Source organism: Durotheca rogersii, assembly GCF_024521655.1.
Source record: "Durotheca rogersii strain YMJ 92031201 chromosome Unknown GGS23scaffold_7, whole genome shotgun sequence".
Taxonomy (NCBI): Eukaryota; Fungi; Ascomycota; class Sordariomycetes; order Xylariales; family Xylariaceae; genus Durotheca; species Durotheca rogersii.
The window spans coordinates 1320090-1336984 of NW_026251238.1; the positions used below are offsets into that span (position 1 = coordinate 1320090).

The 16895-nt window shown below is 57.5% G+C and overlaps 6 protein-coding genes across 6 annotated transcripts; 5 read left to right on the forward strand and 1 right to left on the reverse strand.

Annotated features, from left to right (window-relative positions):
- The first annotated feature begins 763 nt into the window (after positions 1–763).
- GGS23DRAFT_496153 (fungal-specific transcription factor domain-containing protein) lies at positions 764–3548 on the forward strand. The gene is made up of 2 exons (XM_051514433.1): positions 764–1704; positions 1782–3548. The coding sequence occupies exons 1-2, from the start codon at positions 1177–1179 to the stop codon at positions 3456–3458; spliced, it is 2205 nt and encodes a 734-aa protein (XP_051373066.1). The 5' UTR covers positions 764–1176; the 3' UTR covers positions 3459–3548.
- Positions 3549–5270: 1722 nt separating this feature from the next.
- Positions 5271–7859, forward strand: GGS23DRAFT_564021 (thiolase-like protein). Its single transcript, XM_051516121.1, has 2 exons — positions 5271–6197; positions 6268–7859. The coding sequence occupies exons 1-2, from the start codon at positions 5704–5706 to the stop codon at positions 7160–7162; spliced, it is 1389 nt and encodes a 462-aa protein (XP_051373067.1). The 5' UTR covers positions 5271–5703; the 3' UTR covers positions 7163–7859.
- A 523-nt stretch (positions 7860–8382) lies between these two features.
- Positions 8383–9249, forward strand: GGS23DRAFT_496190 (uncharacterized protein). Its single transcript, XM_051514434.1, has 4 exons — positions 8383–8412; positions 8563–8671; positions 8729–8827; positions 8893–9249. Exons 2-4 carry the CDS (start codon positions 8592–8594, stop codon positions 9035–9037), a joined length of 324 nt encoding a protein of 107 aa, XP_051373068.1. The 5' UTR covers positions 8383–8412; positions 8563–8591; the 3' UTR covers positions 9038–9249.
- Positions 9250–9276: 27 nt separating this feature from the next.
- GGS23DRAFT_620162 (uncharacterized protein) lies at positions 9277–10542 on the reverse strand. Its single transcript, XM_051521077.1, has one exon. The coding sequence runs from the start codon at positions 10197–10199 to the stop codon at positions 9330–9332; it is 870 nt and encodes a 289-aa protein (XP_051373069.1). The 5' UTR covers positions 10200–10542; the 3' UTR covers positions 9277–9329.
- Positions 10543–12077: 1535 nt separating this feature from the next.
- On the forward strand, positions 12078–13008 carry GGS23DRAFT_620164 (uncharacterized protein; the record flags this gene model as incomplete). Its single annotated transcript, XM_051521078.1, has 1 exon — positions 12078–13008. The coding sequence occupies exon 1, from the start codon at positions 12103–12105 to the stop codon at positions 13006–13008; it is 906 nt and encodes a 301-aa protein (XP_051373070.1). The 5' UTR covers positions 12078–12102.
- An 855-nt stretch (positions 13009–13863) lies between these two features.
- GGS23DRAFT_564025 (sugar porter family MFS transporter) lies at positions 13864–16893 on the forward strand. Its single transcript, XM_051516122.1, has 3 exons — positions 13864–14812; positions 15000–15768; positions 15874–16893. Exons 1-3 carry the CDS (start codon positions 14354–14356, stop codon positions 16413–16415), a joined length of 1770 nt encoding a protein of 589 aa, XP_051373071.1. The 5' UTR covers positions 13864–14353; the 3' UTR covers positions 16416–16893.
- The last annotated feature ends 2 nt before the right edge of the window (positions 16894–16895 follow it).

The following is a 16895-nucleotide window of genomic DNA, read 5'->3' on the forward strand; positions in this document are numbered from 1 at the left end:
GTTGCAATAATATGTTTTGAAACCAGTCGACAAGGGCCTTTTTCGACCGCCAGGGCGCAGGCGACCCATCCTCCCGGAAATGATGATGAGCCTTGGCATCTCCAGAGACAAATCTGTCACTGTCCAAGCTACGCCCGAATCGGCCGAGACCTCGCCAGACTGCCGAGCAGGGGAGGTAAGGGTCGTGTTGGGTAGACCAGGGGTCATCCCTGGGATCCTGGGATCCTGGGGGGGGAACGGCCTCTCTTCTCTCTCTCTTTCTCTTTTCTCTGTTCTTTTTTTCGGGGCCTTTTTCTACAAAAAGGGAACGGATCTTGGCAAGTCTTATATTGTTCAAATATATACACATAAACAGAACAAGGGAGAAAGCGAAGGCCAGGATCCGCACCTCACGTGAACCGCGCTTCGCTAACTGTGTACCTATGAGTGTTGTTGTGTTGTTGAGCCCTCCGCTATTGCTGCGTGTCTTGTCCTTTTCCTTCTTTTTTTCTCTCTCCTCTTCCCCTCTTTGCTCCCTCCTTTCTGTCTCTTCCTATCTTTCTCTCTTTTCCTCTCTCTCTCTCTCTCTCTCTCTCGACCACTGCCATGTATGTATGTATGTACGGGATGGAGGGATGGATGGTTGTTGTATTCCAGGTAGAGAGAGAGAGCGAGAGAGCGAGAGACTTGTCCCACCTAGGCATGTCCCTTGCAACCGCTAAAGCTGAACATCGCTGCCTTTTCGAGAAGTGATCTAGTGGAAACAAAACACCACAATCCCTGGCGGCATGATTCGATTTGGGGGCCTGTCTACCTGATCCAACCTCTTGTCACCGGCCGCCCGGGTCCGACCCTCTTCGTTGAAGCCTCATCCTTTTTATTATCCTTCCCTCTCCCACCCTCGTGCAACGTAGTACATACATGCACCTTGTGCATCGCACTTATACACGACAGACCTTTGTTGGTTATGCTCCGTGGCCCAGCAGACCGGGTTCGTCAGATGCTGCTGTGTCTGTCGGCGTGGTGAAGATAGACTATACGACGCTGACCTGCTCCCGCTTCCCCTCTCCTCGTCCCCTCCTCTTGGTGGTGATGATGTATGGTTTAGCTCGACCTCACTCACATCCATGAGTCGGTCCGCACACGCTCCAGTTCTCTCTCTTACCTGTTGGACCTTGGCTGCGCTTCGCGTGCCCGATGGACAGCGGCAAATCCCCGACGTCGGCCCACAGCAGCGTCCACAGCCCCGGCTACAGCAGTATCGTGGGCGCCTCTTCGCGCAGCGTGAAGCGCCCGCGCCCGGTCAAGAGCTGCTTGGAGTGCCGTAAGCGAAAGCTGAAATGCGATCGAGCCGCGCCGTGCTCCCAGTGCCAGAAGGCGCAACGAGCATGCCGCTACGCTTCCGAGGGCGAGCGGGTTAGTCCCAGCGACGGGTCGGACGCCGAGGCTCCTGACAGACCCTCCAAGCGGAACTGCGCTTTGACGACCGGTCGGGACTCGAGCCGACACGATTCCCACTACGCCACCATACTCGAGGAACACGCAGCCAGACTCGATCGGCTGGAAAACCAGATGCTTCCGAGAGACCCGTCCGTCGAGGAGTCAGGCAGCGCCCGGAGCCAGCGTCCCGCCGCCTCGTCGCTCACGATCCGCGGTCTGACGGTGAAGGGAGGCCTGCGAACACGGTTCTTTGGACAAAGTAGCACGCGCGTGCTGGTAAACCTCGTAAGTTGCCCCCGCTCCCCCCTCCCACTCGTGCATACGGCTGGGAAGCGTCCCCGGAAGGCTGACTCTGCTACTAGTTTGACGAGGCCAAGGAGTTCATGTTTACCAGAAACAAGTCCAGCGACATCCGAGAGATGTTCCTGAATATCCAAAAAATTCACAAGGCACTTCAGGAGGAGCATCGCAAAGTCGCTGCTCCGCTCACGGTGTTCGTGGATTCGGTGACGCCCATCCAGAAGCGCATGGCCGATGTTCTACCCAGTAGATCCGTCTGCGACACGCTCCTGAGCGTATATGTGACGGCCTCCGAGACCATATATCGCGTTCTACACATCCCCACATTCACGCAACAGTATAATCGGTACTGGGACGGCTCCCCCCAACCCGACTCGTTTCTGCCCCAGCTCCTCTCGGTCATGTGCGTGGGATACCGGTTCCTCGCGGCCGGCAAGGGGCAGTTCCACGATCGAGACGGTATCCATATTCCGACGGCCAGTTCTCTCGTAAGAACCTGGCTCGATACCCTCCGGGGCAAGCAGTTGGTCGAATTCAGCACGCTGCAGGCTGAGGTCCTCCAGCTCATGGCGCAGCGGATGATCAACCCGCAGAACCAAGAATCCTGGACACATCTCGGCCTCATCGTCCGGATGGCGATGACGATGGGTCTGCATCGGGACCCGTCCGAGTTCTCGCACAAGATCTCGCCATTCTGGGGCGAGCAGAGGCGGAGACTCTGGTACGCGATAGTGGAACTCGACGTGCACTTGTCGATGCAGTGCAACCTCCCATGCTGCATCCGAGAGGGCGATTTCACCTGTCTGCCGCCGAGAAACCTCGACGACGACGACATCTACCCCGAACTCGAGGAGCTCCCTCCCTCCAAGCCGATCGAGCAGAACACCGATTCGCGCATTCAAGTATTCGCGGCAAATACCTTGGCCATGCGCTTCAAGGTCGTCGAGCTTATCAACCGCACCGACAGCCTCCACGACTACCAGCAAGTCCTCGATATCGGCAGCGAGCTAGAGCGAGTTTTCGAAGACGTGAGATACATTGCCCCACCGTTCCACTCGAGCGAGTTGAAGGAGATGCGGCGGGCGTGGGTGACACGGGTGGTTTTAGACATGCACTGCCGCCGGCCGCTGCTGGCGCTATACCGGCCGTTCGCCTTGAGCAGCCCGGACGCCCCGCAGCAGATCATGACGGGGTATCTGCGGTCGTCGATGATTCTCCTCTCGTACTTGGACGAGTACGACCCCACGTCCCCCGATTACCAACACGTCTGGCACATGCACCAGCTGGTTCTCAAGCAGGACATCCTCCAGGCCGCTTTCAGCATATGCTACTACATGAAGCAGGCTAACAACAACGGCGCCGTATCGCCGCGGTTGGCGGGTGCTGGCCCGGAGATTAAGGCGGAGACCGTCGAGGAGTCGTGCGCGCTCGCGTCCGAGAGTTCGGTCATCCTCTCCCCGCGGCGGCTCAAGAACGCCGTGCAGAAGGTGCTGGATACGATGCTCAAGCGCATCCGGGAGATCGACACAGATTTGAGGGACATCGTCTCGCTCACGGTCGTCTTTAACACCTGCCAGGGTGGGACGCCAGAAGAGAAGCGGGAGGCTATTAAGAGAGGCGTGCAGGCGATTCTAGACGCGGGGTTGCAGTCAATACATACGAACCAGGAGAATATCTCGTCAATGCCGGTAGGTAGAAAGAGTCGCTTCCTACACATATTGCCAAGCACATGTTGCTAACCTCCCTCGCCGTCCTCGATAGATGATGTCGTCCTCCATATCGGCACCGATGAATTCTATGCGGACGAGCTCGAGCTTCATGACGCAGACGCAACCTTTCGTTACCACGCCCGATATCCCCAACGCTGTGCGCTTTCCCTCCCCCAGTCGTCTTCTTTTGCCTACTCGCGAGCGCGTCAGTCAGACTAATCGATATGCAGGTGCCCGACGACATCGCCGCCGTGTGGGATATGGAGTTTTGGAATCCGCTGCTCCAGCCGGGGCCGGGCCCAGGACCGTCCTAATAGCGAGGGGACGAATACCAACTTCCTCTACCCTCGTATATATATATATATATATCGTTCGAGCAGGGAGCCGAAGAATCGGTACTTCCGCTTGCCCTCTAGTCACGAGATAACGAAATACCTTGCGATTGTCCGCATACCGAGAACCTACTTGAAGAGAAGGGGGGGAGAGGGGAAAGCTGTGTTGGACGACGGGTTCCAGCTTAGCAGTACGTCGCTGAGCCGACCCCGGCCTCGCATAGCGCTGGGAATAGCCAACTATTCGATAACGATGCATGAAAGTATACCTGTTTGACTATGTGTATCGGTATAGAAGGACAGGCTTCGACGGACGTGGAGGTGATGGAGGGGGGGGGGGAAGTAATAGACATGTGTGATATTCTTCTGTGTCTGAGAATTATATTTAAACATGTATACCCTTGACGAGATCCTGGGGCCGATGAGGATACTGGTTAGGCACGTATATAATATGGGAGAGCAGAGAAGGCAGAGGGGAGATGTGGGAGGCATGATACCAACCTGCGCCTGGGTAGTCAAGAAAATGCTGCAATTTATGTTTGCTTTATGCTTGATCCGCGAAGGTGACGCCGTCACGGTTACGGGGTACGGTCACGGTTACGGTCACGACGGCCACGGCCATGCTCACAGTATCGATGACCCCTATGACCCCTATGACGTAATACCAGAAGTAGTATAAGACACATTTCCCTTTAAAAATCAGTTGTGCGCTTACAATTGTTAGCAGTCATGGTATCTATCCTAACAAAACCTCGACGCTTAATAAAAGAACGGCGTTTTGACCAAACCACCGAAACTGAAATCCTGTAATAATCTCTAAGAGGAATTATCACGGCGATGGAGGCTCCTGCGAACCCCCACCCTCCCCCGAACCCCTCATCTAACGAAACGCTCGCTTTACCTTTAAAGCCGAGCTACTTGCCACCGAACTCCACGAAGCAATAAAGACGATCGAATTCGTATTACTAGATCAACAAAAGAAACCAGAAACTACCCTCGCAAGGAGGAGGGAAGATACAGATTATTAAACGGCGTAAAGCGACATGAAAACCGAGATGCTAAATAAAAAGGAGTTAAAAGCTGTAAATATCCTCCTAGCTTAACAACGCCCTTAGTACCCCATGGAAGGCCACGGGATAGCCCTAACAGGCGTCAAATACTACTACCACTACCACCACCACCTAGGTATTACTACTAGGGGTACTATTAGGAAACCAAGTCAGATGCCCGCGGGCCTCTGGGTTTCCGGGTGGCGGTGGACTCTGTCGAGGCGCCTGAGCTAAGGCAAGGTATCTCGGGATGGTACCCTCGGTTACCTGCAGGGCACTTTACGCCTAATGTGTTGTCCCTGCCTTCCTACGCAAACGCAAACGCAAACGGGAAGCCACCTACGTACATATGCACTCATATACTCTTGTGCAGAACCCGCATAAAATGCACATTCGCGCATAATATGTCCATATATGTCGACAGCCCGTGTTCTCGTGGAAAATGGAAAACAACATACGTAGTAGTACCCAGGCAACCCAATATATAAAGGTCCAGGGTATTATACTATAACAAGAGAGACGGCAACAAAAAGAGAAATGCCAAGACGATGGTGACAAAAAGGGAAAAGGGCGCTACACCGGCTGGGGTATTGCCTCGGTTTAGCTCAGGTCCAGTCCGGGGCCGCCCCCGCGTGGAGACGCAGAGTGCTTCCTCGGATCACACGGTTGTTGTGGTGGCACCGTGGCTCTGGGGCTTTGGGTGACAAGAAACCGTGCAGGCAAAGGAGACGTGAGAAGCATTCTTCGTTGGGACCAATCTGCATTAGGACACAATTGACATCGCCGATCCGCATATTTTCCTCTCTCCTCTCCCGCACTCTCCCAGCTAGAGAGAGAGCTCTGCGCAGACGAGCACACACACGTAGAGAGGCGACCCTTCCAGTCCAAGCCGAGATGCCAGCCAAGCAGAAGCAGCCGGTCTACGTGCTCGGCGTGGGCATGACCAAGTTCATCAAGCCGCGAGGCAAGGTCGACTACACCGAGCTCGGCTTCGAGGCCGGCGTGAAGGCCATGCTCGACGCCCAGATCACGTACGACGACGTCGAGCAGGGCATCGCCTGCTACTGCTACGGCGACTCGACCTGCGGCCAGCGCGTCTTCTACCAGTTCGGCATGACCCAGATCCCCGTCTTCAACGTCAACAACAACTGCTCCACCGGCTCCACCGGCCTCGTCATGGCCCGCAACGCCATCGCCCACGGCGCCGCCGACTGCGTCCTCGTCGTCGGCTTCGAGAAGATGATGTCTGGCAGCCTCCAGAGCTTCTTCAAGGACCGCGAGAACCCCGTCGGCACCTCGGTCAAGATAATGGCCGAGACCCGCGGCTTCGCCAAGGCCCCTGGCGCCGCCCAGCTGTTCGGCAACGCGGGCCGCGAGTACATGGAGAAGTGAGTATTAGACCAGACCAGTCCGTCGCGCCCCCGCCGCCGTGCCGCCTCGCTAACCGCCGAACGCCAGATACGGCGCCAAGCTCGAGGACTTCGCCGAGATCGCGCGGATCAACCACGAGCACTCGGTCAGGAACCCGTACTCGCAGTTCCAGGACGTGTACACGCTCGAGCAGATCGCGCAGTCGCCCACCGTCCACTCGCCGCTGACCAAGCTGCAGTGCTGCCCGACGTCGGACGGCGGCGCGGCCGCCGTCCTCGTGTCGCAGGCCTTCCTCGACGCGCGGCCGCACCTGCGCGAGCAGGCCGTGCTGATCGCGGGCCAGTGCCTCACGACGGACTCGCCGCAGCTCTTCTCGCGCAGCGCCATCGACCTCGTCGGGTACGAGATGACCCGGACGGCGGCGGAGCGGGCGCTGGCCGAGGCCGGCATCGGGCCGCGCGACGTGCAGGTGGTCGAGCTGCACGACTGCTTCTCGGCCAACGAGATGGTGACGCTGGACGCGCTCGGCCTGTGCGCGCCCGGCACGGCCCACGAGATGGTGCGCCGCGGCGACATCACGTACGGCGGCGACGGCCCCGTCGTCAACCCCTCGGGCGGCCTCATCTCCAAGGGCCACCCGCTCGGCGCCACCGGCATCGCCCAGTGCGCCGAGCTCGTCTGGCACCTCCGCGGCTGGGCCAACAACCGCGCCGTCCCGCAGACCCGCTACGCCCTCCAGCACAACCTCGGGCTCGGCGGCGCCGCCGTCGTCACCGCCTACTGCCGCCCCGACCGCAGCGTCGTCGCGCCCGAGGGCGGCCTCGACTCCGCCGAGGTCGGCCGCCGCAACGGCCTCGGCTACAACCCCGCCGTCGAGGCGAAGGGCTTCACCGCCGACCAGTGCCGCCGCGTGCTCAGCAAGAACGCCTTCTCCCCCTGGGCCGTCCAGGACACGCAGGAGAAGGTCCAGGCCAGATTCTGAGAGAAGGATGAGGTCGGGCCTGCTATCTGTTCGGGGATGACACCTGGGGGGAAGCATGTATAGTAGCGTAGCGTAGTAAGCTACTCTATATATCCGCAACGTACTTAGGGGTAGCGTCGTCCGGGAGTACGCTTTTTTTCCCGCTCTTCTCTTACGATTGGGCATGTATTGGAAAAATACCTTTGGCATTTCCGCGCTGGGTTGGGGGGCTTTTAAAGGCTTGTCTGCCCCGTTGTGTCATCCACCTTGTTTATCTTATATACACACACGCCTCTACTGATCTACGCGGGATGATCCGATCTGGTCCTTCTGGTGTGGCTTCTGAGGGAACGGCCCGTCACTTCAGAGTTCCTCTCAACGACCGAAGTTGTGCTGAGCCATTCTTGCCCTCATATGCTCCACGCAATATGTCTTCCCGTACGCTCTTGCTTCTGTCTTGAACCGATGTCGAATTCGGCCTGCCGTACTAGTGAGATTAGCTATTTCCTCCTTCGCGAGGCTCTACTGGGCTCGGCCTGCCCTGAAACCATAACAATACGGCCGGCCGCGACGTCAAGTCGAGGCGGCAGTGTCGGCAAGTATTAGGTAGTTAGAGGCCAATCACCCTCTCTCGCTCCCCTCTCCCCCCCATCTCAAGTCGTCTTGCGTGCCATACTTCGTACTGTTCTTGATTTCTTCCTGCTAAAGCAGCAGCTCTGTTAATATCTTATCGACTCGCATTTCACCGCGCGGAGATGCCTCTATCGGAGGTGGTACCACTACTGCCGCACTTCATAACGGCCGTCGCGTCGACGGGCACAATTGCTATAACATGTCTTGAACGGGCTATAGGGTTCACGTTCCCCGTCGTCCGGGCACACTGGGGCAGCCTCTTTTTCATGCAAGCGGCGGTGGGTAAATCTGATGCTGCCGACGGACTCTTCACACTCGGCGTTACGAGAGGATATAAGTGGAAGCTGACGGTGTCTAATCCCACTAGCTTTTCGGCTTGCTTGGATCAATGGAAGCAACACGGGTCTTCGTACAACGACCGCAGCCAAACCTTTGGACCCTTTTCGACGGCACCCTGCAACCGTATCTCAACGCGGCCAACTTCTTGGGCAGCTTGGCTATGATGGCTTACGTGGGGCCACTGGTCTGGAGACGCAAGCCGTCGCTCAGGGTCGCACTACGTGCCCAAGTTGCGTGCTTTGTGCTGGTGACTGGAGCGAGCGCTTTCAGCCAACTTGTACAATGTTCACTAAATCTAGGTATGACAGAAGACTCTATGCTCGGAAGAGCCCCTCGCCAATGTCGGTACGAGGGCGTCCAGTTGGGTCTCGACCTAGCCCGACAAGGGGATTTTCACCCTCGTGAGAAAGCAGCAGCAGTTCCTTTCGTTAACTATTACCTGCGTCTAGTACTTGATATAGTATGGGCGCCGCTCATAATGATGTATGTGCTCTGGATGACAGGCAACACAAACCGCAGAACAGTCCCCGTACTGATCCTCATTCTGCCAATCATCATGTAACAACCACTCCGATCTCTCTGTTTACTCTTTAAACCACTACTGACAATAACTAGGAACACGATCCCCCCGTTCCTCGCAGCCTATTACCTCCTCGCCCTACGCTCCTATTACACGCCCTTGGAGCGAGAGGTCACGATCACAACTCTAGAACTGTGCGTCGACCTCACATAGGGCAGCTATATTGGATTGCTAACGAAGATACCCGGTGGCAAACAAGCCGGTTGTATTTCCATTGCCAGTCATTTGTCGAACCTCGCCTTGTTCCAGGGACGGAGGGCAGCAGTAGACACTCAGGGCAGAATCCGATACCAAGACCTCGAATGGGAACATGGCGCAGGTATCCTTCAGATGATGGGCGTTGAGAACCGAGTGATTGGAGAATGTTGGGGCGGAGGAGAGCGAAGGTCTGCTGTCGCGAAGTGCGGATACAGTGATTGGGGCGAATAGAAAATGCTATTCCCCCTGGAGACGAGATAACACCCAAAGGAAGCCATCAGAGATGCACTGGCAAGTACAGGCAGTAATAATTAGGAGCGTATGCATTTATTTGTATCCATTAGCAACCTAGCTTGAGCAGAGCGAAAATATCATTGTTCTACAGCTTCGAACCACCCCAACTCATAAGCAGCAACCACTATTCTCCCCCCCTCCCCTTCAGACCACGATCTGTCGTTTGCCCAGATCGTACTTGTCGCCGTGCCGGAGGAAGTAGAAGATGGACGAGCTCGGGGGCAGGTTTTTGAGGTCGCTGCCCTCGCGGGACCAGAAGCCGCCGTCGTAGAAGATGACGTAGGTGCCGCGGAAGACCTCGGCGTCGTTGCGGGAGACGATGAGGGCGGTGTTCTCGTCGACGGAGACGCCGAGGAGCTCGGGGCGGACCTTGAGGATGTCGAACATGTCGAAGTGGCGGTTGCGGGCGAGGACGTGCTGGTCGATGGCGGCGTTGCGGAGGAAGCCGAAGCCGACCTGGTGGTCGCCGACGAGGACCTGGTTGGTGCGGGTGTCGCCGCGGGCGAGGAAGCTGCCCTGGATGGAGGCGCCGGCGGAGCTGCCGGAGACGACGCCGCCGCGGGCGAGCACGTCGTGGAAGAGCCGCTCGGTCAGCGTGCCGGCGTAGGCGTCGACGAGGCGCCACTGGCGGCCGCCGCCGAAGAAGACGCCGCGGGCGGCGCGCAGCGGCGCGGCGAACGCCTCCGTGTCCGCCTCGGCCGGGTCGTACGTGTGCAGCACCGTGACGTTGCGCGCGCCGAGCCGCCGGAACGTGCGCGCCTGCGCCGCGTCGTCGTCGTACTCGGCCGCGCCGTCGGCCGTCGGCACCGTCACGATGGGCGCGTCCGGCCCGCCGGCCAGGTCGATGATGCGCTGGTAGATGGCGTCGTCCGACGCGTTGCCCCCGATGATCACGAGCGTGCCGTTCTCCGGCCCCACGTACGGCGAGTCTCCCGCCGCCCCGAACGAGGAGACGGGCCCTGCCGACACGACGGCGGCCAGGGCGAAGACCGGCGCGAGGACGGCGAGGTGCATATTTGCTGCTGGTATCAGGTGGGAACTAACAGGTAGGTAATGCTGCTACTTGGGGGTATTAGGCTGAGGTTGGCAGAGATTGTCCCGGCTTGGCAAGCAGGTAGATAGATGGAAATTCGCAGGTGAGCTCCAAGTAGGCAGAGGGCGGGAGACATGCAGAAAGAGATAGAGGGGTGGATAAACGGAGGCTCTTCTCGTCGCCTTTTTATACCTATCTCTTGTGTAGACCCGTCTTCACTCTCACAGCCATTCGGCCGTCGACTCGGCTGTAAAAGAATCATCGGATTGCCCAAGCCGTCGACCTCCCCGCCTTCGGGTCTAGGCAGACCTGCCTATTCCATCGTATAATTTTGGCCCCGACGACCAACCGGAGGAGCCAATCCGATGTCGTGCCATTGCCTGTATATATCGCCATCTCTACTCCGCGCCCGGTGAGTGTTGGCGGGTATTTGCAACCCAACGCCACCATTCAGCGAAACCAGCAAGCCACGGGAGATTTCCGTACTATACCTACTTGATCGTTAATTATCTAGATATTATCGCCTTAACGGCAGAACTACTGATCGAATATTAGGAATTGTGTTGGTAATGTCCTACTTATTCTCGCCATGTCTCACGTAAAAGCGTCGACTCGCACATTACAGGCTTATATATAGGTGGGATTGCTTACGTGTAATTCATTGGCCCAGCATGATAACTCCCATGTTATTGCTAGAGTTTACGGTTTCCGAGGGGGACTCGCGGGCATAGTATTTATATACGGGGTCAGCTGTTGACTTACGACTCCGAGACTAGAGGTCGCTCACAAACTCAACTGCCGCTTTCACCTGTGATCTAAGCGTTTTTGAGTGCGGGGGTTGTTTCTATCGAATTTGTATTGCTTTTCCCTTCTCAATTAGGGGTCCGACGTATTGTGATGCCAGAATACGGTGCTCTCGAACATCAGTAGCTGTCAGCGGAACCGTCCATAACTAGCAGGATTCCTATTACTAGGGGAGCAGTGGCGCGGAGAGGAGGGCCGCGGGGAGAGCGGGATATAAGAGGGTAGCTAGGAGTGGGAGAAGGGGGAAGACACGCGTAAAGAGAGGAGACATGTCCGAATTACACCAGGGGGTGTCACACGAAAACATAGACGCCTACATCTCCCTCGTGATCTCTGTAGGCTTACAAGGTAGAATCCCCCTCGCCACAGGAGTCAAGAGAGAAACCTTATAGGATATGCCGACGTGTTCTTCACATCGATGGTTCAGTGGTCCGTGAAGATTTATGCAGGAGTTAACATGGGTGAGAGGGAGAAGAAGCCTGTAGAGAAGGGAGATATTAAACTTGAACCCAAGTCCGTGTTAAATCAAAAGCCCGTTCTGGAAGACTACGGGTGTCCGAGGAAGGGAGAAGAAAATATATATAAGTGAAGATGCTCTCTCTTCTAGCAGCACCGCATTTTGCTACCGTACTTCCTCGTCTCTCTCGCAGCCATCGACCCGGAGCTCGCAGTTCTAACCGACAACCTATCGACCCGGCAACCAGCCTTCTGTCACACCTAATTCGCCTCGTCACAAGCTAGGTATATCCCTAAGTCTTGTCGATACATCGGTAGGAGATTTTGGCCACTGTACCTACCGCCATCAGCCCTTGGCATCGGTCGACTTTCGACCTCCTTTCGAGCATCGGGCATCTTAACGAGGTAATAACACTCGACATCTCAGCGAGGGGAACCGCAGCCACAACGGTAACAGCAGTAACAGCAGTAACAGCAGCAGCAGGAGCAGCAGCAGCAGTAACAGCAGCAGCAGCAGCAGCAGCAGCAGCAGCAGTACACTTTGCGCTTTCTCAAAGTATTCCCCCCTCATCACCCAGGTTACGCAACATCCTCCTATCCGACGAAGAGATCGCCAAAGCAGCCATGTCGGACTCACCTTCCTCTTCTACATTATCCGGCCACACGGATGGCTCCTTCTCCTGTTCGCCGGCTCCACGGTATAAATACCTCACATCATTCCCTCAATTTGGAAAACTCCCCCAAGAAATCCGACGCCTGATCTGGTCGTGTGCTGGGGCTGCTGTTGGCGAGCAGGGGGACATACCCGGCATCTGCATCCCGGGCCTTACTCGGGTGGATGTTGAAGACCTAACGGACGACAACGGCAACGACAACACCACCGGCGTCAGAGATCTCCCTCTCATAACCTTCCACCGAGTGCCGACCGTCTTCCACGTGTGCTCCGAGTCGCGGCAGCAGGCACAGCTATACCTGCCGTGCCAACGCGACGGGCAGGGCGCGTGCTACGGGGCACGCTCGTTCCAGCCAGAGATAGACGTGATGTTTCTGTCCCGGGAATTGAGCAAAAGGATGGAAGAGCAGATCGTGGCGGATATGGTCGCCCAGGTACAAGCCGCGGCGGATGCAGACGCGGGGGCGGGTGCAGACACGACGGCGGAGAGGGAGAAGGGGGAAGAGGGGGAAATGAGGGTGTCGGTGTTTGACGGCCAGCACGTGGCGGTGGACTCGCTGGCGGTGGCCGGGGGCTACTTCGTGGTGCGGACGATGGCGCTGGCGAGTCTCTTGCCAGAGCTGCGCAGCATCGCCGTGTGGGATCCCACGGGCGTCGACCTCCGCCGCGTCGCCACCTGGCGCGTGCAGGACCAGGGCAGTTCCGACAAGCTGCTCCGGTTCGCCCGCTGGGCCGTCGGCGGCTTCGGCATCCCGATCAGCCAGCTCTCCAACAAGAGGCTGGTGCTGCTCGACCCTCCGGAGGGCGAAGACGACGATTGGGAGTTTGAGGATTTCGAGGCGGAGGGCCAGTTGTGAAGGACGCGCAACTGCTTACGGACAACGCCCACCTGAGACTCCTGTTCTCCTAGACAGTACATAACCCCCCTTCCCCCCAGACACTACACACACCCGTCCTCACAGCCACCGCACACCCATTCGTACGGACATGGTATCCCGGCGAGGAGGGGAAGAGGGGGGAAATACGGTTGGAATACGAGATGGATTGGGGGGATACCATCGGGGAGCTCGACATACGGAGGCTTGTCGTTTTATCGGAGTTAGGACTGGAAATTGGGCATGATACCCCCGGCACGAACATGATGATTGGAGGTCTGTCGCGTAAAACGTAGACGCCTACGTCTACACTGTGCGTTATGTAGGCTTATATCGGCTGGTTTAACGGCTAATACGTGACAAGATCATTTATAGGCGCGTTGATATGGTGAGGCACTCTCTTGTGTGATCACCTGCGGATGTACTGCGTAAAACGTAGGCGCCTAATTGCGTTCTACGACTTGTAGATATGGGCTCATAAGGGCGGATTTCCTACGTGACAGGATGCGAGTTATGGACGATAGCCATGGGCTCGATCGACGCAAAAGCAGCTTGCGGTGGAAAATCAAACCAGCGTTATGATATTACCTAAGACTCCATATTAACTCCGATGACTACGATGGCCACGAAGATTATTCTCCGGCTCAGCTGACCTTTGTGATGTTTGTAGTCGTAGAGGGATTTCTCGTCCTTTTATTTTGCCTAGTGATGGCCTTATCCCAGGAAAGGTAGATGGTGAGCGTGTATTCGTGTGTAAGCGTGTAAGTGAGGCTCAGGTGCCAGTCATCAGAATGCTTGGCTTACGCGTCTATCATACCTAGGTTGGCACATATCTATGTGCGCCCGAACCCAGATATGGACCAATGCCCTCCCGCCGTTAACGTTTGAATTGTCCTCTCTTACACCGGTGTCTTCCCCAGACACACAGCTCGCTTGCATATGTACACGCCCGTCCATGCTTACAACGTCGTACCACGTCGTGGATCCCCTTTTTTTTTTCTTTATCTTCCTCTCTATCTTTCCGAACCCCTGGTTCCCCCTCCTTCTCGCGTGGAGGTAACCTGGGAAACGGGCCTATGAGGTGAGGCAATTCTCGATCGTGTCAGGCAACGAGGGCCCCCAATTCGAACAAGTTCGACTCCTCCAGGTGGCATCGGCGACGGGGTTGGAGAGGGGAAGAGAGGGAGAGACGATAAGGATGACCAGACGCATGGGTAGTTAGATAAGATATCCTTCTGCAGATCTTTGTCTGCTGGATAGTCCCTGGTCTTAACTGGGTTACATACGCCTATATATATCGTCAAACGCCTACGGAGGGGTGGACAGTATGGACACGCGATCCCCTCACCACCACCACCACTGCGGCACCTTCTCGACCCCGGAGGACACCGCCACCGCCACCACCACCTATTCCATCGCTACTACCGTACCTACTACCACTACTACCCCTACTACCCCTACTTTTGGCCACGCGGCCTGTCGCGGACGCGGGCCCGCATCTGGTGCGAGACAACCCGACAGCGGGGCGACGACACCGATGGCGTCTCGAAGCGAGCATGCGCCGTCGCCGAAGAAGCCCGGAGCGGACGCCACGCTCACCGAGGCTGTTCAGCAAGAACACGCGTTGACTTTCTGGGAGGCCGCGCGGTTGTACCCCAAGGCCGTTGGCTGGTCCGTCTACGTCTCCATCGGCGTCATCATGCTGGCCTTCGACCCCCAGATCGTCGGCAACATGTTTGCGATGCCTCAGTTTCAGAAGGACTTTGGCTTCGAATTTGAGGGCGAGGTGGGTATATAATTCCGTCTTTGTTTTTCCATCTTTTTCCATTATTCTTTTTCCTGCCCCCCTCTCTCCCCCACCTCCTTCTCCGTCACCATCTTTGTCCTCCCTAGCTGTACGACTATTCTTCCCCCGCTTCTAAAAAAGCTCACGTAGGACTAACGGCACTTCGCATCCGCTGCTCGCGCTGTAGTACATCATCTCGGCGGCTTGGCAGACGGGTCTGTCGCTCGGGAACCCCGTCGGGCAGGTCGTCGGCGCGCTCTTCTCGGCGTACCCGATGGAGGTGTTCGGTCGCAAGCGGACCTTCTTCGGCTGCGTGGCGCTGACGGCGGGCCTCGTCTTCATCCAGTTCTTCGCGCGGTCGCTGCAGGCCCTGCTCGTGGGCGAGCTGCTCGGCGGCCTCGTGCTCGGCTGCTTCGTCGTCATCGGCCCCACCTACGCGTCCGAGGTCTGCCCGATGGCCCTCCGCGGCTACCTCACCAGCTACACGAACCTGTGCTTCGTCACCGGCCAGCTCCTCGCCAACGGCGTCACCGCCGGCACCGCCTCCATCGCGAGCCACTGGGCCTACAGCGTCCCCTTCGCGCTCCAGTGGTTCTGGGTCGCCGTCATCGTCCCCGGCATCTTCTTCATCCCCGAGAGCCCCTGGTGGCTCGTGAGGAAGGGCCGCACCCAAGACGCTAGGGATGCCTTGTGTCGGCTGTCGTCCCCCGCGGTCGACGTCGACGCGGCGCTCGCCGTGATCGCCGAGACAGATAGGCTCGAGCTGGAGATGGAGGCCGGCAGCACGTACCTGGACACCGTCCGGGGCGCCAACCTGCGGCGTACCGAAATCTCAACCGGCGTCTACACGACGCAGGTCTTGAGCGGCATTTACCTGATCGGCTACGGCACTTACTTCTTCCAGCAAGCAGGGCTGCAGACGCAAGACGCCTTCTACATGGGCATCGGCTTCTTGGGTGAGTGGTTCATGCCCGCCTGCCGCAATAATACTGCTATACCTAGACCTTTCCTTCCGTCGATAAGTACGAGTGCATTGCTAACGCGCGGCTGCCAACCACTAGCCGTGGGGTGGGTCTGCACGGTGCTGTCGTGGTTCCTGCTCGCGCGCTTTGGTCGCAGGCGCATCTTCAACGTCGGCCTGTCGGTCTTGATCGCGCTCATGTTCGTCATCGGCATCCTGGACAGCATCCCGGGCCGGCCGCCAGGCGTCGCGTGGGCCGAGAGCTCGCTGATGCTCGTGTGGAACGGCGTCTACGATCTCTCGGTCGGGCCCATCACCTTCGTCATCCTCGGAGAGTGCTCGGCGACGCGGGTGAGGTCCAAGACGATAGCGGTGGCGACGGCGGCCCAGGCCGTGGTCGGCATCGGGATGACGGTCGCCATCCCCTACATGATCAACCCCTCCGAGGCCAACATGCAGGGCAAGCTGGGGTACTTCTTCGGCGGGCTAGGTGTGCTCTGCCTCGTCTGGGGTTACTTCCGCATCCCAGAGACCCAGGGGAAGACGTACGAGGAGCTGGACCTGCTATTCGATAGGAACGTGCCGGCGAGGCAATTTAAGAATTACCGGGATGATTCGGTTGCTATCTTGACGGAGGGCTGAGCGTGGCCTGACGCGGGTGAAATAGGAGCCGATACCAAGGTGGCTTGGACTCGTCGTTCCTTCTAGACCGCTGTAACATAATCTATTGTTCTTTTGCGCGCTTGTAGGTGCAAGGGATAGACGGTGACTTATGTCGTATTAAGGAGTCCCTGTGACGCTATTCGTGCCCGATCGACACCCGACGAGGCCCAGCAGGCACGAAGGGCACTAATTACCGAAGGATCGCGGAGTGGCTGAAGGCTTCACCTGACTTTCGACGGCCCTCGTACAGAGCGGCTCCGTTCCGCGAGCCTCCTCGGTGAGACATTCGGGGAGCTGTTGCAGTACCACGTGGTGCAGTCCTAACCGATGACCGTCTGTGGTGGGTACGCCGCTATCTTCGCGTAGCCCGTCGCTTGGGCTCTCTTGGCCCGAAGGCTTATCAATGGGTGTCTCAAACGTGGGCTGGCTTACTGGCTCTCTACTCAGTAGAAGGGTCGG